Genomic DNA, 22,384 nt, shown 5'->3' on the forward strand with positions numbered 1-22,384 from the left:
GTGCGCGGAGGGGGGGGGGGAAATGGGGTGGTAGTGCTACTAATTTCTGCGCTGCTCCTGGTGGCGGCTCTGCCTTCAGAGCTGGGCAGCTGGAGAGTGGCAGCTGCTGGCTGGGAGCCCAGCTCTGAAGGCAGAACCACCCTTACTTCTGCACTGCTCCCTGCAGAGCTGGGGTCCCAGCCAGCAGCTGTACAGATGGAAGGATGGCACGGCCTGGCATTACCAGCCTTACTTCTGCGCTGCTGGTGCAGCGCTGCCTTCACAGCTGGCCACACGGCCAACAGCTCTGAAGGCAGCACAGAAGCGTGACAACATCATACCATGGCACTGCCTTCCAGTAACTTTGTGAGCCCCCTGCAACTCCCTTTTGGGTCAGGACCCCAATTTGAGAAATGCTGGTCTCCCCTGTGAAATCTGTATAGCATAGGGTAAAAGCACACACAAGACCAGATTTCATGGTCTCCAACACATTTTTCATGGCCCTGAATATAGTAGGGCCCTAGCACTGTGTAAGGTAGGGATGGGTGGGGAGGGTGAATGAGGAAAAGTAATGGCTGACTGCTTTTTTTTGATCTGGGGCAGATTAAGCAGCATAATTGCGAAGTTTAGTGTGTAAACTGGAACAGAACAAGCCAGACAGGTGAATAGCAGATAGGATAGTGTCACTAATAGATGGGTGCAGATTATGTATTTACCAAACATCTATTAGTGACACTATCCCATCTGCTGGAATGTGAAAGGACAGAACATGCATTTTGAGGCAAAGGCTCTTTTGCTGGTTCTCTAACCTGCCTACGGCAAAGGGAGATTTGGAAGATCCATGGCACAGCTCAGATGACAATGCTAAGGCACCCATCCACCTCGCACTGGGGAAGGAAGGCCACAAGCACTAGGAGGATACCTCTGAATATCTGGCCATGGCAAGGGCACTGCCACACAATGAAAGCCCAAGCTACCACTGTTGAACTGTTAAAGAGAGATGAAGGTCCAGTGGTCGGCGCAGGGGATTGGGCACAAGGACCAATGAGCTCTGCTGCTGACTAGCTAGGTAACCCATGGACAAGCTGCTGTCTCAGAGCTTACAGTGAGGCTCAATTAATGTTTGCTGTGAGTGAGTCTCTAGGCTGGTGAAGTGATGACCGACCAGATTTCTTTCTACTTGGAAAGATTAGACCAGAGGTTGGCAACCTGTGGCACGCGTGCTGATTTTTCATGGCACACAGGGTGGGCCGAGCTGCTCAGCCTGCCGCCGCTCTGGGGTTCCCGCTGCTGGACCCTTACCAACCGGGGTCCCCCCGCTGCAGCCCCACTCAGCACCCGCTGCTGCTGCCCTGGCGGCAGGAACCCCAGGCTGGCGGCAGGTTGAGACCCCAGCTGGCAGGAGCCGGTGGTGGAAACCCCAGAACGGTGGTGGTCAGCCCACAGCTGCTCTGGGGTTCCGACTGCTGGCCCCTTGCCAGCCAGGGTCCCCGCCGCAGCCCCACTCACCTTGCTTCCAGCGCAGGCCCCTGCCAGACAGGGTCCAGGCCTCCGGCCCTGCTCAGCCCTACCAGCCGCCAGCTCCACTCACCTCAGCTGCCGATCTGGGGTTCCAGCCGCTGACCTCCTGCCAACCGGTTATCAACTGATCACTCAGAAGCCCGTGTGCAGCTTAAAGTATCTAAATAGGTGCCACCAGACATTGGAAAACTCAGCAAGGAAAAGCCAGGGCAAGGATCACACTAAACTGATAAGATCTGCATTTAAATTTAATTTTAAATAAAGCTTCTGAAAGATTCTGAAAACCTTGTTTACTTTACATATAACAGTAGTTTGGTTCTATATTATAGACTTGTAGAGCGACCTTCTAAAAAACATTCAAATGCATTACCGGCCCACGAAGCCTTAAATTAGTGTCTCTACATGAAGACTCGGCTCATTTCCCTTCAGCATATCAGATACCACAAGCAGATGAAGTACATATCTCTGAATCCTTTCAGGTCTCTAGAGCTGGATGGGCTTCTGCTACACCTTCCCTTGCATGCATAGGGGGTGTGAGGTGTCTGATGTACCTGTAGCAGGAGGTGAAGGACTGAGGCTTTGAGAAAATCTCTTAAATATCCTCTAGGGTCAAGAAAGGACATATCCATTTACAGTGATCTGAACCCAGGCTGTATTTATTGTTCCCTAAGAGGGATGGTAAATTCTCCCCCACAGCAAATGTCAGAAGGATCAGCCCAAGCTAGTCAGTGGTACACATGAAAACTGGAGACTCAGCTGGGAACACACCAAAACCACAGATCTAACTTGAGACTAAGGTGCACTTAATGGAAATCATTCTCATGAGAATTTGAGTGTCCTAAATCCAAAGAAGGCAGCAAGAATAGAGTGAAAAAAGCAGGCTGGGGAGAGGGGTCCTACCCATAAAGAACAGACAGACCATCTGAGCAGACTGCAAAAGCTGCTGGTTTTTTGGGGTTTTGTTTTTAAGTAAGAAGAAAAAAAATTAGATTGTTGAAATGCATTTTCTTCACCCAAATGCAAAAGCAAGGTGTTTGCAGCATTCACAATGGCCAGTATTTTCAGCTGTCAGGACAAATGTAGGTTGTTGTACTTGTTTTTGCACAGAGGTGTCAGAAGCATAATTCTTATATTCTGCATTCAGGGATATGATATTTCTGAAACTATCAAGTGAGGAATCAGTTCAGATGTGATGTTTGTGTTCGTTAAGGAGGGGTAATAGCTGTGAAGCAGAAATTAACAGCTTGTAAATAAACTCAAATTTTGACCAGCCTCAAACTCCATTAAGTTTAAGAATGAAAAAAAAGAGTCCAGCAAGAAAATAAAACAAGTCACCAATAATTTTTATTGATAAATAACATTTTACTTAATATGTATTTTCACCCTAACATTCTAACACTACACTAGTAAAAGTGCAAGTTCTCTGAAAGTCAATTCAAAGAAAACAAACTTCTGTTAAATCTTTTCACAGAACACAGGCATCAGATTTTTCAAACCTATCGCATTCATATATTCAAGGCCATGTAAGATCAGTTCAATCTCTTTAAAAGCCTGCTACATTTTTTATTGCTAAAGAATCTGAATTAGTTGCTATACTTTCAGAAGCAGTGATTAATTAACCTTTGAAAGCGCCACAAAATATCGAGACATGAAGTCATGAATCCATATATCAGTATCGGGTAGTGCAGTGTCCACTAAGTAGGTCACTATTTTTCGATCCCAAGAGCTTGTGCTTTCATTAACTGCTTGTATCAGTGCCACCAGAGGTTTCTTCTCTACATGGTTTCGAAACACTATTGATGCCTCTTCTGACCACTGCTCACATTTCACTCCTAGAAAAAATATAAAGCAAATAAGGTCATTTAAAGAAAAGACTGATTTAAGTGACACACACACACACACACACACTCACACTCCCAAACCCGAGATGCTTAGTAATTCTACATGGGAGGAAGTAGAAGACACTCCAAGTAGTGCTATGAAAGAAAATGAAGCTAACAGAGCTCTGTAAAAACATTTAAATCCTTACTCTTGTTTCAGTGGCTATTGTAGCCTCCCAAGTAAGGATTATCAATTGTGTTGCATTGTGAAAGAGAAACAGTTACTAACCTTTCTGTAACTGTTGTTCTTCGAGATGTGTTGCACACATCCATTCCAATGTAGGTGTGTGCATGCCCCGAGCACAGTTGCTGGAATTTTTTTTTTCCCCCTTAGTGGTATCTGTCAGGTTTACTCCAGTGCCAGTGGTGCTGGATGCTGATAGTGCCAGTATAAGGGTCACACCCAGCCCATACCCCTTCAGTTCTTCTTATCGACAACTCCAACAGAGGGGGTGGCGGGCAGGACTCAGAAGGGACATGTGCAACACATCTCAAAGAACAACAATTACAGAAAGTTTAGTAAGTGTTTTTGGTTCTTCGAGTGCTTGCACATGCCCATTCCAATGTAGGTGACTCAAGCAGTTGCACAGGAAGTGGGCGCAGAGTTCAAATACAAGCTGACTGCAACACTGCGCGGCTGACGTTGGCATCGTCTCTGGCCTGTTGGGTAATGGTATAGTGCACTGAGAACGTGTGCATCAAGAATCAGGTTGCTGCTCTGCAGGTATCTTGAATAGGGGCTTGAGCTAGGAAAGCAGCCGAAAAAGGGCTGAAATCTTGTGGAGTGAGCAGTCAGGTTAGGTGGAAGAGGGACTCCCGTGAGTTCGTAACATACCCAGATACATGAGGTAATGCGAGATGAAATCCTCTGGATGGAGATGGGGTGCCCCTTCATCCTCTCAGCTATCGTTACCAACAGCTGAGTCAATCTGCAGAATAGTTTGGACCTCTGAATATAAAACGCCAGGGCCCGTCTGACATCCAAGGAGTGTAGGCACTGTTCTTCTCTATATGCATGTGGCTTAGGGTAGAAAAATTGCTTGACTGCAGTGGAATTGTGAGACCACATTTGGGAGGAACTTTGGATGTGGGCACAGCTGTACCTTATCTCTGAAGAAGATTGTATACAGAGGTTTCAATGTGAGGGCTCGGCTCTCCGAAACCCTCCTGGCCTAAGTGATGGCCACTAAAAAGACCACTTTCCAGGGGAAGTGCAACAGTCAGCATGTTGCCAGTGGATATAATGGGAGCCACATTGGAGGCTCTACTGAAAGGCGTAAGAGGGTGGTGAACCAGTGCTGTCTAGGTCGTGTCGGGGCTACAAGGATGACACGTGCTCAGTCCTGCTTGATCTTTGACAGAAACTTGTGAATTAGTGGAATGGGGGTGGGGGGGGAGGCACAATACAGGTGAGTCATCCATGCCAACAGGAAGGCATGTGTAAGGGACACTGGGCTACGGCCCTGAACGGAGGAAAAGTGATGGCATTTCCTATTGTTATGAGTAGAGAACAGGTCTGTAAGGGGAGGGAAGGCACTACTCGTGGAGAATGGAAAAGGACCTGCTGAGGCGATCCACAAATTGGCTCTGTGTACCCAGCAGGTAAGATGCTACTAGGTAGATTGAGTGTGTAATGCAGAACTCCCACTGTCGGATTGCCTCCTGGTATGGGGGGGACGGGGGGGGGAGAGAATGATTGCCCTCTATAAATATATCAGAGGGATAAACATCAGGGAGGAAGAGGAATTATTTAAGCTCACTACCAGTGTGGACAAATGGATATAAACTGATCAGGAAGTTTAGACTTGAAATTAGATGAAGGTTTCTAATCAGAGGAGTGAAGTTCTGGAACAGCCTTCCAAGGGGAGTAATGGGGGCAAGAGATGTATCTGGCTTCAAGACTAAGCAGTAAAGATGCCCAATGGTCTGTGATGGGATGTTAGATGCGGGGGGATCTGAGTTACTACAGAGAATTCTTTCCTGGGTGCTGGCTGGTGAATCTTGCCCACATGCTCAGGGTTTAGCTGATCATCATATTTGGGGTCGGGAAGGAATTTTCCTCCAGGGCAGATTGGCAGAGGCCCTGGGGGTTTTTCCACCTTCCTCTGCAGCGTGGGGGCACAGTCACTTGCTGGAGGATTCTCTGCACCTTGAAGTCTTTAAACCACGATTTGAGGACTTCAATAGCTCAGACATAGGTTAGGGATTTGACACAGGAGTGGGTGGGTGAGATTCTGTGGCCTGCGTTGTGCAGGAGGTCAGACTAGATGATCATAATGGTCCCTTCTGACCGTAAAGTCTATGATTCTATAATGCATCTGCTCTGCCTGTTGATGTAGTACATTGTGGTTGTATTTTCCGTGAGAACTGAAACTGCCTTGTCTGCAGTGTGAGTTACGAATGCCTGATAGACCAAGGGGACTGCCTGGAGTGCTCTGTTATTGATACGGAAAGATCGCTCTTCTTGAGACCACAGGCCTTGAATCCTGAGATGCTCTAGGGGGGCTCCCCAACCCAGCACCAAGGTGTCGGAGACCAGATATATGGATGGTTGGGGTCTCAAAAAAGGTACTCCTACACAGGTTCAACCACCAAGTCAGTGAGTCAAGAACTTCAGGTGGAATGGTAAGTACCATGTCCAGATGATGTCATAAGGGTGAATATGCCGTGGCCAGCCAGGCCTGGAGAGATCTGAGATGTAGGTGCCGGGCGCAGGGTCGGCTCGATGCTCTGGTGCCGGGGCCAATGCGACTCCATGAGGAGAGCTCAGAGTCGGATCTCACGCTCCTCCTTTGTTCACAGCTTGAAGGAGCGGCAAATTTTACACTTCTCACTAATGTGAGCCTCGCCCAGACAGCGAAGACTCTGACTGTGTAGATCGCTTCTGGGCATAGAGTTGCGACAGGAGCTGCACGACTTGAAGCCTGGGCCATGGGGCATGCCCCGAGCCAGGCATTCGCGAGAGAAAGTTCAGCAAAGAACTTTTCAGGGAAACTGGATACCAGTAAGGCTATAATGCTGCAGCCAAGGCTGGAGCAAGTTCCGACTACCTTCACTGGCGGCAAGAAGGAACTGAGGGTAGGTGGAGCGCGCAGCCCCCTTTAAAGCGCGATATGTCGGTGCCAGTCCAGGGGTTGCAGAGGGGCTCCCCCACTGCAGATACTGCTAAGGGAAAAACTTCCGGCACTGGTGCACGTGGCGAGCACGCACACCTATAGTGGAATACACCTGAGCAATCACTCAGCGAAGAACTCCTTTTCTCCTGAGGAAGGCCATTACTACTGCCATACATTTGGTGAAGACCAATGAGGCGTCCAACAGCCTGAATGACAGAACTACATATTGTTAATGAGTCTGGTTCACAAATCTTAGGGACCTTCTGTGGCTTTGGAAAAATCAATATGTGGAAGTACGTGTCTTTTAGGTCAAGGGCAGCATGCCAATGCTCTAGACCCAGCGAAGGAATAATGGAAGCCCAGGAAACCAAGCATAACTTTAATCTCTTGAGATAGCATTTGAGCTGCCACATGTCTAGGATTGGTCTGAGCCCCCATCCTGCCTTTAAGCTTCTGAGATTAGGAAGTAATGGGAATAAAACCCCTTTCCTCATAGATGGTACAGAACCTCTTCCACGGCTCCCACACAAAGGAGAGATTGGACTTCTTGTTCCGATAGTTGCTCATGAGAAGGGTCCCTGAAGAGAGACAAGGGAGGATGGGTGGAAAGGTGCAGTGGACAAAAATTGGTAGGTGTAACCTAATTCTATTGTGTTTAGAACCCAACGGTCTGAGGTAATATGTTTCCAGGCGCTGAGGAAGAGGGAAAGTTGGCTGGAAAACAAAGGGAAACTGGATCCAGAATTGAGGGGATTGAAATGTCATCCTTGAGTGTCTTGTCAAAACGAGTGCTTCAAGGTGCCTGTATGTCTAGGGGAAGAATGCATAGGGCCCTGAGGAGGAGGATCTAAACCCAAACCCCTTGTTTTTCATCCTCCACTGGTCCTGTCTGGGAGGCCGTGCAAAATAGCATCCAGTCTGCTGAGGCCTGTAGGATCTTCTGGATGATGGTTTATACAGACCCAGAAATTTCAGGGTTGCCTCAAGAGTCCTTAAGTCTGTGCAATTTGGCATCTGTTTGCTCTGAAACGAACAAGGACCCTTTGAATGGGAGGTCCTGGAGGGTTTGCTGCACCTCTTGTGGCAACCCCAAGGAGTATACCCACGAGCTCCTGCACATGGTAACAGCAGTGGCCATTGATCTGGCCGCAGAATTGCCCGAGTCTAAGCCTGCCTGCAGGGAGACCCAGCCTACTGTCTTCCCTCCTTCAACAAGTGAAGACAACTCCTATTGGCATCTTGGGGAAGCATGTCCTTAAATTTTTGCATCACCTCCCACATATTAAAATCATAGCAACCTAGCAAAGCTAGGTTTGCTATACAAAGCTATAGCCCACCCACTGAATAGACTTTTCCTGCCAAACAAGTCCAGCTTTTGGGGTCATTTGCCTTGGGCATTTGACCCTGATGGTGGCTGCCACCACTAGGGATCCTGGAGGACAGTGAGAACACAGAAATTCATATCCTTTAGCTGGCACAAGTATTTTCACTCTGTGTTTAGCTGTAGGCAGAGAGAAGCAGGGGTCTGCCATAGCACCTTAACTGGATCCATGATTGCCTTGTTAAGGGGCAGAGTCACTCGAGGGACCCACCCTTGACAAGATGTCTAACAGGCTGTGTGTCACTTCTTTGAGCACCTTGGCTTGAATATCAAGTTCCAGGCCATCTGCTTTAATAAGTCCTGGTGAGCATTGTGGTCACCTTGGGGTGGTGATGCACCGATACACACCAGCGCCTCATCTGGGGAAGAGGAGGAGGCTAAATCTGGTTGAGGGGCCTCTGCCCCTTCCTCTGTCTCGAATGAGACCTGTGAACCTGTTCTGAGGTTTGGCACTGGAGTCTGGGTCTGGTGTCTCTTAGCGCAGTACCAGAGACACCCTCCTTTCCAAGGCCACAGAGTACGAGTGCCTCGAGACAGGTTCCAGAAAGCCCACTGAATGGGTGTTGGTCCCCACAGTTCCATAGGCCAGCGGTTCTCAACTAGGGGGTTGTGAGCCCTTTCAAGGGGTCTGCGGGGTCCCCAGGCTGAAGTCTCGTGCCCGAATGTCCCCTCTAGGCAACAGCCAGAGGGCTAAAGCCCCGAGCCCTGGCGGGGCAGCCGCCAGGAGCTGCGGGGCTGCAATCCTGAGCCCTGTACTATATCCCCGAGCCCCGGTGCCGCTGTGGGTCTGAAGCCTCAAGCCCCTGTGCTGCAGGGGAGAGGAGGGGGAGCATGCTGCCATGGGCTGAAGCTGGGATGTGTGTCAGAGCCCGCCTGCCCCTGCAGGGCTAAAGCTGGGAGCCAGGGCTGAATCTAGGCGTCCCAGTGACAGTGACAGGTGCTGCGGAGAAGTCCGAGGCGATCAGAGAGGGTTTTCCCCACAGATTGCTCATGGTGCCATGTGAAGTCTGGGGGAGGGCTCTCTGCTGCTCATTGGAACTGGCAGTGCCGAGTCCTGGACCTCTGGGGACCCTGGCACAGGCAATGTGAGCAAGTCTCTAGCAGCTGCAAATGCCTCCAGGATGAGGCCATGTACCATGAACTGCTCGGTACACTGCCTGCTGGAGATGGTACTTCCCATGCCAGAGTATGCAGAGCTGCCATGGGTGCCGGGGCTGACACAGGTAGCTGCTGTGGTGCTGGAGAGAGAGTGCGAGACCCGCATCGGGCCGCTCTATCCCGATCCTCTTGCCTGCTTTCTTTTGGCACCAGGGAATGACTCTTCTCCTCACCAGTGCCTAAGAGGCGGCACCGTAAGCACCAGGAGGACCTGTGCTGGGATTCTTGACTGGCAGAAATCCACCCTGAAGCTGAGGTGCTTGGTGGGGAGTCCGAGAGTGGCTCCAATGCTGGTCTCAGGGCTGCCTTCATGAGAAGGACCCTCAATCTCACTGCCTAGTCTTTTGGGGTGCGGGGTTTTAAGTCCCTGCAGATCTGGCAATGGTCCTTCCTGTGAGCTTCCCCAAAGCACTTAACACAGCTCAAGTGCGGGTTGCCCAATGGCATCGATCTGCTGCAGGAAGCACAGGGCTTGAAGCCTGGTGACCGAGGCATGCCCCAGCACAGGGGAGTGGACAAGCCTTGCCAGCTAAGTGTGGAGGCATCCAAAACAGAATAACTACTAGTGCTACTATCAAACTAACAAAAACTACAATAACTATATACACAAAAAAAAGGAGAAGAAAACCACTAGGTGAGATTGCCTGAACAATGAGGTAAGTTCCAGCAGCCATCATGGGCAGCAAAAACTGAAGGGAGGTGGGTAGGCTTGGTGGGGCCCCTTATACCATTGATCCTCCTCCAGCTCGTGCTATGTCCTACAGCAGCCTTGTATTTTAGTATTTGCAAAATTGTAAACATATTCTGAATGTAAGTTTATTTCCATCCCTAAAACCACACCATCTAATAAGATGTCTGCCACTTGTCTGAACCCCAAGGTGGCTCCACAGTGCAGAGGAGATGAGCAGTAGTATTCAGCAATGATGCATTCAGTGGCATTCAGCACAATGAACCTAGCTTTCAGGTGATGAGATGGGGAAGAAGCCACCCTAAAAGTATTAGTGTAGACTGGTTACCTGCTGACTGTCCCAACCCCTTTCACCGCCGTTGATGAGTTCAGCACATTAGCAGCTTATTTTTTATGAAATCTCTGCAGGTCACCAGAGCTACACTTTGTGGCCCATGAAGCCTAGTACGACATTCCTCATACTCAATAAGTTTGGAGACCTCCAACTACTTAAGCTCATCTCAGCTTGCATTTTGAAAGTTTGTAGCTTAACAGTGACTTCAAAATTTAAATGAGCTACTATTAGTAGAAGTTTGTCGTGACTGACCTGTAAGTCTCAAGTAATTCATATACTATGCCACAACCTGGACCTGCCACGGGCTGCAAAGATCAAGATCTGCCCACTTTTTGAGGCATGGATGTGGTCCCTCACCCCAAACTAGGCAGATGCCCAGCAAACAACAAGGCTACTGTGAGCTCCCTCCAGGCCAACAGTTGTCTCCCTGCAGCTGAGCTGGCTCCTGTGCTGAGCTGCCAGTACAATCTCTGGTTGTAAGGAAAGCCAGCTCAGCATATAATTGATCAAAAAGAGCCAGTAAGAAGAAGCGTGCTGCACTGCCCATATTAACAGACATAATCACCTCTCTCTGAGGGACAGGAGGAGCAATATAGAGGACAAAGGAAAGGGAACCCATCTCCCACTCTTATAGTGAATGCCTTGTTCCACTAACAGAAGATACATGAAAGGTTTGGGGTAGAAAACAGTAGAAGACGGGAACAGAGGAGAGTTATGGTGCATGGAAACAAGAGGGTAATGTGGGATGCAAAAGGGACAGAACAGAACACAGAGCAAAGAGACAGTATTGCATGAGAGAGCACAACAGAGAAAAGAGTAACTGTTGAAGAATGAGAGGAAAGGAAATATTGACCTAGATAGTCAGCTCCTGCTTTGGCCGCACAGAGCAGGCGTACTATCTACCGAGTAAATTCCTCAATGCCAGAAGAATTCTTGGATACCGTAGGGACATGTTCAACTGGATCATACACAATCCCAAAACTAGGGAATGGCCAGAGTGCTGCTGCATTCCAACAATAACCCTATGGGCACTTCAGCCCCTTAGCAGCATAGCCAGCTGGAGTAAAGTTTAGAGCAGGCCTGCACAACTCTTAAAAGCGGCGAAGGCCATATTACTCCAAAGAAAAACAGCTCAGGGCTGAACCCCCTCCCCCGGCCCCCCCCAGCGCTGCCAAGCCCCCCCCCGAAACACAACACTCCTCCAGTGCTGCCCAGCCCCCCTGAAATACTCCACCCAGCACCGCCTGCCCCGCAGAAACAAACTCTCCTTTCCCAGAGCTGCCCCACCAAAACAGTGGTATTGAACCATGGTAATATGTTATAGTGGGCCCCTAAGGTAAAAGAAAAACGTCTTTTTGCTAGAAGTAGAATAAGATCTTCCCCCAACTTTGTAATCAATTGCCCTGTTGAATGAAGGAGGTGTGACTGAGGAAGGTATGGAAGGCAGGCACCTCCAGACAGCTGCAGCCCTTGGAGAGGGGATGAGAGCCAGACCAGATCAGTAGAACAGGTCAGCCACCAACTTGCAGCTTGTCTCCTCAGACCCCCTTCCCCGCCGCCGGCTCACCTGCCCCCCGCCACTGCCCGCCCACTCGCCTACTCACCCCCTGTGGGCCACACAGTGAGCACCCGTGGGCCGCATGTTGTGCAGGCCTGGTTTAGAGCAGTCTCAAGGCCACCCTAGGCTACGTGAGAGAACAGACCAGTGGAGAACCAGCTCTATGACTGGGCACCCAAAAACTGCACCTTTGTGCCTGATTGCACCCAATCCATACTAGGCACAGCTGAAAGTCTGGGCCACTACGGTTCAAACACAGTGGAGGAGAAAGAAGCAACTGTAATGAAGCAAATAGTGAGAAAGTGGTGAGGGTTATCGGATGAGTTGGAAATGGAAAGGAAAAGGTGGAAAGGAAAAAGTAACACATTCCACTTTTAGGGAAGCAAATGTTATTTATTTCCACTCATGCATTAGTTGTGCTTCCCTGAAGAAGTTCTGTACTTCTAAATTGGTGGAGAAGAATGGGTTGGACAGTTACTGAGAAAATAGCAATATTACTGAATACTCTAGATGCCAGAGATCAACAACCAGAGGGGAAAAAAAGAAAATTAAAATTCACCTAAATAAACTACATTTAGGCAGGGCACAAAAATCATTGTTGGACCTCCACAAATCCAGAGTCTGCCCTTCTCCCCTGCTCAGATTTTAAAAAGATGTTTATGAGAGTATAATGGACAATGAGAGCACAAACTTTGCAGTATATAAACATGGCTCTCTCACTACATCAAATGACCTGAAAACAAACTTTATTTCCCTTCTCCCACTCGCCCTTCTAGAAGTCACTTACAGGACTACTATTTCATCCGCCTCACATTTCATATTGCTTGGAATGTGGCTGCTGAGAAAGTTAAATTAAGGTGCCTTTCAGTTTTGTAATATGTGGTTAATACAAATTCTCTCCCATTCGAGTTTTTTTTTTTTTAAACAGTGGTAATAAAATTGAATTACTAACCTCTCTTGTACAAAGATGAAGGGTGGAATAAAAACAATGAAAACAATTCTATTCACTATTTTGTAAATTTGCAAAATGCTTACTATAAAATGTTAAGTGTAGATTATGCCACTATCCTCATAGCTTTACATGCCAATATTCTTCCCTCCTTATGCCCTTCTATTGTTTAGAAAATTTTATCCAACAAAATTACAAATACTTGTGACCTACCTGCAAGCTGAGCTGTTATAGCTTGAAATGGTAGTTTTCTGAACATGTCCACTAGAGGCTGTACTTTTCTGATGCTGACAAGCTCATGTTTACCATAGTCCAACTCATATACTGATACCAACCCATTTGTCAGAATTCCTTTTATTAACACCCTGTGCCACCTACATGGTATTTAAAAAAAAAGTGAAAAAAGAAAACAAAGGGTGGATTGAGAGTATGAGTCACATAAACTGAATGCAAACAAAATAGCTGTGTGTGGTTCAAAAAGTCTTGTCTCTTTCACCAACAGAAGTTGATCCAGTAAAAGATATTACCTCACCCACCCTGCCTCTCTAATATTCTGGGACTAACAGCTACAAACAAAATGGCAAACATGAAATAAGAATTATTTTATAATTTCTGGAGTCCCCCTCCTCCCTCCCCTCACTGGAAAAAGAGGGAAGAGAGAATAGAAAAACATGGTAAAGCGAGTGTTTGGGGAGGAAAGAAATGAACACCATCTACCCCTTTCTTTTTTGGTTTGGAATTTAAAAGAAAAAATATGGAGGAGGAATAGAAAAGATCCAAATCCAAAAACTGAAAAATAAATTTGAAAAATAGTTTTACAATTTTCTATCGAAAAATGTAGTAGAAAACCCCATTTTTCCAGGCAGGAAAATCTGAAAAATGTTGATTGGTTCTAAGAAACAAGTACACACATTACCTAGCTAGTATCAAAATGTTATAGTGATATCACGGCAGAAGTGAATTTTAAGGAGTGATTTGAATGACAAAGCAGAGGCTTTGCAGACATTTACAAGGAGCTCCCTGGGCAGGAGTGTCAGGCTGTTTTGCTGGCCAGAGTGGAGCATGTTTTTGGTGACCCCCACTGAGTGGCAGAGCAAACCCCCCCCCCGTTAGCCAATCAGCACTCCCAGGGTGCCCAGGGTCACTGCCCTGCCCTCTCCCTGGGGCAGCACAGGAATGCAAAGGAGACAGCATGGAAGAACCCTCATGTACAACAACAGTTAAACTGTTCGAGCAGCATGGATGGGCACTGACTGCTTTATGTCATACAGGAAATGATGGGTAAAATTTTTAGAAGTACTTAAATGTTTAAGTCACATTTTTTCAAAAAGTGACTGGGTAAGTTTCAATGAACATCAATGGGACTTACGTAAAAAGCTTTAACGTGCCTAATAGCTAGGATACAGGCAAGTCACAAAGGGCCCTAAAAGGGAAAAACAAGTATGAGGTTGAAAAGGGGGAGCCAGTAGAAGGGGAATGACCTGGATGAAACAACAAGGCAGAAAGATTTCTGACTGATGAATGAAAATGAACCCATCACGAGAGCTCTAGGCACATGTACAAGATGGCTTTTGAAGGCTCTCCAACATGTATTTTGGAACAATAGTAGAATCTGTATGAATTGTTCTTCCACTCTTACCTGCCTTTTAAATGCTCAGATGGTAATTGTGTGCAACGCTACTACTTTAAACAGAGTTTTGTATGGTATAGCTAAATTAAAATAGCCATTTGATGGAAACAGTTATGATGAAAAAATCTTATACTCACAATGATAAATAACTAGCAACCAAAGGGCAAATAATTTGCATGTAAATTTACTGCTGGCAAAAAAGTGCTTGATTGACAGACCTGTGGCTAAACAGAGTGTCACATCAGGTACAGCAGGAAGAGAAGCAGGGTTTCAATCATTGTGTTCTAATTGTGACCTGGAGACAAGTAGAGTCTATAACCTCGTTCGCCTCCCTTGGTCTCAGATTACTGACAATCTGAAACGTGGACACTTTCCCTTGTCAACTGAAATGAGACCAATTACCTAGAAATGCATAATTTGCATTAATCTAACTCTGAGAACATTGAGCACCAATTAAGATTTCTCTGTGCATATCTCTAGTGCTAGTGGTGGGCATTTGGACCCTGCAAGAATCACCGCAGACAACAGCCTGCCTCAAGATAATACACATCTTTTATGAAAGCATCTGCTTACTTATTTTCCACTTTAGCAGCATACAGATTGTTCTTCTTAACGGCAATGGGTCTCTCCTCTGCCACGCTGTAGTACAGAATCATTTCTTCCATGAGGACTTCTAGGTTGTGGATCTCTTGCCAAGGCTGGACGACAAAGTGACCAGGGTGGCAGGCCACTGAAATGTAGACATCCATGTGCTCACCAGGTTTCGGTAAGGGTAGAGGAGGTGGCATGTCAAGAGTAGGCACCACACTGCTGGGTTCTGGAGCAGGCTTGATTGACCCCATGAGGCTTTTCTTGAGGCCTAAGCCAATTAATTCTGGAGCAAGGATAGTATCACTTTTCCCTTTTATAGGACTAGCGCCACTGGGTGCAACACTCAAGAAGACATCTTTCTGATGCTTCCACAAGTCTGCATTAGTGATCTGCCGATTGATGCTCCGATCAGGGTCTGGAAAGTTCTTGGGAGTAAACAAGTAAATATATGCAATTCCCTTTGAGTCATCCAGTTTAGCAACCTTTAAAGGGAAGAAATAAAGTAAACTATTATTAAACGCATCTGCATCTTTAATTTTGTATGACCCAAGATTAAAGCCTTTTACAGGAGGAAAAACTGGAATGGTTATATTAATCTATTTTGAAATAAAAATATTTTCAAAGACTTGGCACAAATAGTTTATTGCTAAGGTAAAGCTAACAAAATATGTGGACAAAGGTATTCACAATGGCTGAAAATGGCAAGTACAGCGAACTGCTCAATATGGAAGAGTAGTAGCAACACCATGGTTGAGGTTGGGCTAGGGTGACCAGCCAGCAAATGTGAAAAATCGGGACGGGGGTGGAGGGGGTAATAGGAGCCTATATAAGAAAAAGACCCAAAAATCAGGACTGTCCCTATAAAATCAGGACATCTGGTCACCCTAGGTTGGACTCCATTTTGCACTTACTGCAAGAGTTCAACCTCTGAGTTTTGTATGGAAAATGTTTGTCTGACCCAAATTTACAATACAATCTCAGAGTTAAGCATTTTCAAGTAAATCTGTTAGTTTGAGTTCTAAACAAATAAAAATTGATCTTAAAGGTCTCATTTTGAGTCTCAGTTTTTCAGACCCCCTGCCTAAAAGCCAGACTGCAGAAAGTTAGAAGTTTGTATTTAGTGCTAGCTCAACATGTTAATTAAAAAAAATTATATTTGTATTCATTATAAGTGAATCCTTACATGCAACAGCTAAACAGAGAACATGGTATGGGTTGGCTGCAATCATTCTCTGATAAGGTATGTGGGAGCCTTTCTGAACAGTTATGGGGAGGCACCGTACTGTATTTTGTCATGTGCCCCCACTTATGTCGCCAGTAATGTTCCCTATAGCCAAATGGGCGGTTGCCAGTGCATAGGGAACCACTTTTGCTACTCTTAAGGCATTTCTATTGAGATCTTCGACAAAGGAAATAGGGAGAGAAATACTGTGCTTGTGGTGGTGCTGGAATGCTGGCATCCCCCTTAGGGAAGAATTAAAGCTATGATGTTCCCTGACATATGGTGGTTGTGCATCTGTGTAGCAGAGTAGAAGGCCCACACTGTTGTCTGAACTTTTCAATTCCTTACTTTTTAGGTTGTGTGTTAGTTAGGATTTTGTGTATGCTTAACATACACTGTTTGGTGTGTTAGGTATGTTTGTGTTTTAACATAAATACTATTGACCATAACACTATACATACACCAATACATGGTGCAGCTTCATATCAAGACCTTCAGGGAAATTAGCAAATTTTTATGATCACTAGAAGTCTCAAGAATGCTGTAAAACTGAATTATTAAAAGCTACTTTTACCATTAACTCAGATTTAGTCAGTGCAGAAAAACAAATTATCATCGACAGATTTAGACTGTGAATCTATGCATCTTTCCAGCTTTTTAAAACAGGTGGAATAAACGATAAGGTCCACAGGAAGTGAGCATCTTAGGAGGTCTGCAGGAAGGGCTTGGACAGAAGTCAGGAGAACAGAGGGGAAATTTCCCCACGGTTAGACAGTGGAAGCCTATTAAATATAGGCCTAGATTTTCCAAAATGGATGCCTTCAGTCAGCTTCCAAGTTCATACTTTAGCCCCTAAATAAAACTGCCTAATTTTCAAATGCTCTGAGAAGATAGCAGCTCCCACCAACTTAGAATACCACCTTTGGGCACCCATTTTTAAAGCATTGGTCTAATGATTTTTGCTATGTTAAATTAGTAACAATAGTATTACGGGTACAAATGCTATGAAGAGTGAATTTGGCAGTGTAGATAACATTTCTTACATGTTAATTCGATTTTTCAGAGACCACATATTCCAGGCCAGAAGAGAGGATATTAACACTTGATACTAGCAGATGGGAGACAAGAAAATAGCAACCGATTATGGATTCAGTATTTATCTTCTGGCCTACTTGATGCATTTCTTCAGCCCTCATGGCATATTTGGAATCTCTAGATCCTAAGATTTCATTTACAAGGCCAAGTAGATTCTAGCCTTCATGATAACAATTTCAAAGGTATCTTTGCAAGCTGAGTAATCCAAAGTAATGTTACCTTCATGAATCTGCAGAGACTGAAGCAATAGATTTTGATTCTTCTCTGTCATATGCTGGTGTAAATCAGGAGACAGAACAATGGAAAACCACATACTCATGGACTGACAAACGTGAACAGCCCTGCCCCAATTACTCTCACTGGGATGTTAATGTTAATGCTTCAAGCATCAGCATTAAATATTTCATTGCTAGATCATCTTAGCAGATGAAATGGGGAAGGGAGTAGGAATTGAGAGTTGCTGCAGGGAGGAAAATGCAGATGGAAGAAAAGGGTGGGGGGGGCAGGGGGGAGACACAGAAAGGAGGATATGGAAAGAAAAGAAAGATAAAAAATGCACAGTCCTAAGGTTGAGCATATTTTGCCAGTGAGTGATGCTGAACGCGAATTTGTTCAGAGCAAAGAAATACTAACAGCTTAGACTGAGATTTTTAAAGAGTATAAAGGGGTTAGGTAAACAAATCCACTGATTTCTGTGGGAGTTAAGTATCTAATCTCCTTTGAAAATTCCAACCTTAGTCATTACATGAAGGCCATTGCTTCCCCTCATCTTTGTGAAAACCTCTTGATATCGCTGGGACCACATCTGGAGAAGCAGGTGTGGGGTAGGTGGTCCTACCCTGGCCAGTGGCCCTTAAATGAGAATTTGTCCCTCTGCAGAATGAGTAATACACAAATATTATGGTTCACTTCTATTGTGAGGGGAAAATGAGAAAGGCTTGCTGGTCCTGCTCAAATTCTCCACTGAGCAGTAAAAATTCTAATAAAATTACACTTAAAAGAAAAAAGTTAATACTAACTCCAAACTATAATAGTGTGAGTGTGTAAGTAAATAAATAATTGGCTTGGTGGTCTAGGTTTGGACAAGTCTAACAAATAAATAACATCTGTAGTAGAAAAAGAGCCTGAGACATAAGCCCTTGCATCAGAGGCCTGGTTTGAGACCCGACGCCTAAACTAAAGTAGTGGTCAAAGCTTTGCTAATATAAAGCAAAGTCAGCAAGAGACCGGCTGTAAGCAGGAGTCAGACTCTGCCTCCGTACATGCACACAGAGCCTGACAAGAACAAAGGCACACATTCCTAAGAAAGGCTAGGCGCAGGACACACATTCCAGAAGGATGGTACCAGAACGCATTCCAGAAGGATGGTACCACAACACCCTGATACCAAGTATGGTACAAACACACCCCAAAAAGATACTGAGAACACGCTGAACCCTCCTAAAGATAAGGTCGGGATGACAGTATAATGGATAGAGATGTTTTGATCGAATCAACATGTACAAGGTAATGGATGGTAACAACCCACGTCAGGGGGCAGTAACTAACTGTGGTCAGAGGGGTAACACATAACTTGTTTATATTGGTGTATAAAATAGAGTCTCAGAGGGAGTGTCTTTGGCCAGCCTAGAGGGGAACAGAAAGTCACGCCATTCACTGAGTTGTGTCCATTGTCACGGGCATGCATGTCTTAGTATCCCCACAGAGTCTGCTGGATGCTATTACTGTGCTTTGTTGACAATAAACCTGGCCGGGTGCCTTCAGACCTTAACAGATCTTGTGGTTATTGGGCAGTTTGATCGAGGTCTGCTGTGCCAGCTGTCTGCACAGAGCTGGGATAGCACACAGAGGGAACACGCTGCCACACATTTCATGACATTTTACAATATCTACATATGCCAGACTAGACCAGCAGTATTTTAAATGTGCAGTATTCAACACTAAAGCTGACCAGAAAAGGAAAAGCTACAAAGTGTGCCTCTCAAAAGGTGCACTCATGGTGGTACTCTAATGAAATTAGGGGCAAGATTTTTCAGACAATCCCCTGTAATGTACTAATTATATCAGACTCTCTGAAGAGTTGCTTCCCTTTGAAGGGTGCTCCTAGACTATTAGGTAAGTAGGTCACACTGCAAAAGGTTGACGTCTACTCAGCATATTAAAAAAAAGTGAGTTGAGTCTGCAAATGGACTGTACTAAATTAAACTACATGGTGTCAAAGATTATCTACTTGGCTAGTTACTACAGTGCAAGCCAAGGTGCGAATCTATAGCACACCAGTTTGCTGTGCAGTAACATCTGGTGTGGACACTGCTACAGCACAGTGAAAATTCCAGAGTACAGCTTAGTGGAACTTTCACTGCGCTGTAGCAGCGTCCACATTGGACATTACTGAGCAGCAAGCTGGTGCACAGTAGAGTCACAGCCTGGCTTGTGGATAATGACTTGTCACGTAGAAATAAAAGCAAAGAAGAACAGAAAACTAAAAAATTCCTCTCCCAGCCAGCTGGAAGAGTTACCTCTCCACCTGCTGGAGACATGAAAATAACTGAGCAGAGTCATCCACCCACTTCCTTTTTTATGAGGAGGCATGACAAGTGTTTTGCTTTTTTCTTGCCCTCTTTTGCTGGTAAAAAGGAATTATATCGAGCTAGCACAGGAGAATTTGGAAAGAGGAAAATTCTTTGTCTTCTTTAGATACAGATTCCAAGTACTGCATGAAACATATTTGCTGGGAAATGCAAGCAAATATACTTTGTATCAAACATGTCAAAAATGATGAATTCATACAGAATACAAATGTTACGGGAGGCTACAAAGCTGCAAATTGTCTAGTATAATAGCTTTTCAAACAAAAATAATTTAGGCAAACATTTTTAAGCCTGAAAGAATTTTATTTTTTGTATCAAAACCTGAATGTCTAATGGAGGGTGAAGGTGCCAAGTTCCTGTAACTTTCTGACGACATATTATTATAACAACTCTTCATTCACGTTTCAATCTGGTATTCCAGAGTTTACTGAATTTCAAGTGTTTGAGATATTTACATTTACCTTAATGCTGCAATCAGGACAATTTAATACTGTATCTCTCAGCCACAATACAGCATCTGGAGTCCACATGCCAATGTTACGGGGAAGATCTGCTAAACAGCACTTCATAGCCTAAAAGACATGGAATATGTTAATGGCACAACTTAATTACATGATGATGTTGTACTATTGAAGTTTACCTGCACAGAAACCAGGTAGTTTATTACAAGCTTTAACTCCGATAGATTAAAAGATTTATGGTATTAAAAGAGTGAAAGAAGGAGTCTATTATGCTGTAAGTTACTTCAACCACTACGAATGCGGTGGTCTGCAGAATGGAGTCCCTTTACCCATACAGTGGGGTATGTCTACACTACAGGATTATTCCGATTTTACATAAACTGGTTTTGTAAAACAGATTGTATAAAGTCGAGTGCATGCGGCCACACTAAGCACATTAATTCGGCGGTGTGCGTCCATGTACCGAGGCTAGCATCGATTTCCGGAGCGTTGCACTGTGGGTAGCTATCCCGTAGCTATCCCATAGTTCCCGCAGTCTCCCCCGCCAATTGGAATTCTGGGTTGAGATCCCAATGCAAAAACAGTGTCGCGGGTGATTCTGGGTAAATGTCGTCACTCAATCCTTCCTCCGTGAAAGCAACGGCAGACAATCATTTCACGCCCTTTTTCCCTGGATTGCCCTGGCAGACGCCATAGCATGGCAACCATGGAGCCCATTTTGTCTTGTCACTGTCACCGTATGTGTACTGCATGCTGCTGACAGACGCGGTACTGCAGTGCTACACAGCAGCATTCATTTGCCTTTGCAAGGTAGCAGAGACGGTTACCATCCCTATTTCACCGTCTGCCATGCCATTGTAAATTGGCAATGAGATGACGGTTATCAGTCGTTCTGTACCGTCTGCTGCTGTCATGGGTGCTCCTGGCTGGCCTCGCTGAGGTCGGCCGGGGGCGCATGGACAAAAATGGGAATGACTCCCCGGGTCATTCCCTTCTGTATGTTTTGTCTAAAAATAGAGTCACTCCTGCCTAGAATATGTGGCAAGTGTACTAGAGAACCAGAGAGCACAGCCGCTCCGTGTCAGAGCCCCAGAGATCCCACAGAAATGATGAGCTGCATGTCATTCTAGGGGGTGCCCCTGCAACAACCCCACCCATTGCTTCCCTCCTCCCCCAACCCTCCTGGGCTACCGTGGCAGTGTCCCCCCATTTGTGTGATGAAGTAATAAAGAATGCAGGAATAAGAAACACTGACTTTTTAGTGAGATAAAATGAGGGGGAGGAAGCCTCCAGCTGCTATGATAGTCCAGGCAGGACAGAATCTTTTCTTTAGACATGAGGGGGGGGGGGGGTCTGATGGAGCTCAGCGTCCAGTTGCTATGATGAAGACGGTTACCAGCTGCTCTGTACCATCTGCCAGGAATGACCGGGAGTCATTCCCATTTTTACCCAGGCGTCCCCGGCCGACCTCACCGAGGCCAGCCAGGAGCACTCACGGACTGATGACGACGATGGATAGCAGTCATATTGTGCCATCTGCCACCGGGAAGGGGATGCTGGTGTTCAGCGCTGCAGCACCCCGTCTACCAGCAGCATGCAGTAGACACAGGGTGACATTGAAAAAAGGCGAGAAACTTTTTTTCCCTTTTCTTTTGGGGGGGGGAGGGGGGGGAGAAGAGGGGCGTGTAAATTGACGACATATAACCTGAAACACCCAGTAAAATGTTTTTGACCCTTCAGGCATTGGGAGCTCAGCCAAGAATGCAAATGCTTTTCGGAGACTGCGGGGACTCTGGGATAGCTGGAGTCCTCAGTACCCCCTCCCTCCCTCCATGAGCATCCATTTGATTCTTTGGCTTTCCGTTACGCTTGTCACACAGCACTGTGCTGCGGCCTCTGTCTATCATAACCTGGAGATTTTTTCAAATGCTTTGGCATTTCGTCTTCTGTAACGGAGCTCTGATAGAACAGATTTGTCTCCCCATACAGCGATCAGATCCAGTATCTCCCGTACGGTCCATGATGGAGCTCTTTTTGGATTTGGGACTGCATCGCCACCCGTGCTGATCACAGCTCCACGCTGGGCAAACAGGAAATGAAATTCAAAAGTTTGCGGGGCTTTTCCTGTCAACCTGGCCAGTGCATCCGAGTTCAGATTGCTTTCCAGAGCGATCACAATGATGCACTGTGGGATACTGCCCGGAAGCCAATACCGTCGATTTGCGGCCAC

General features: G+C 45.9%; 1 protein-coding gene across 4 annotated transcripts in view; it reads right to left on the reverse strand.

Annotated features, from left to right (window-relative positions):
• Positions 1 to 2,822: 2,822 nt before the first annotated feature.
• TDRD7 (tudor domain containing 7) overlaps positions 2,823 to 22,384 on the reverse strand; it is a 117,929-nt gene continuing 98,367 nt past the window's right edge. For all 4 annotated transcript variants that reach the window (XM_045021099.1, XM_045021100.1, XM_045021096.1 and 1 more), the window contains exons 14-17: positions 20,155 to 20,265; positions 14,768 to 15,267; positions 12,778 to 12,938; positions 2,823 to 3,332 (exon numbers count right to left, since the gene is read on the reverse strand). In XM_045021099.1, the coding sequence (XP_044877034.1) occupies positions 3,112 to 3,332; positions 12,778 to 12,938; positions 14,768 to 15,267; positions 20,155 to 20,265 (993 nt within the window). In that variant the 3' untranslated portion in view covers positions 2,823 to 3,111. The remainder of the gene's footprint in view (positions 3,333 to 12,777; positions 12,939 to 14,767; positions 15,268 to 20,154; positions 20,266 to 22,384) is intronic.

This window comes from Mauremys mutica, chromosome 6, assembly GCF_020497125.1.
Source record: "Mauremys mutica isolate MM-2020 ecotype Southern chromosome 6, ASM2049712v1, whole genome shotgun sequence".
NCBI lineage: Eukaryota > Metazoa > Chordata > Testudines > Geoemydidae > Mauremys > Mauremys mutica.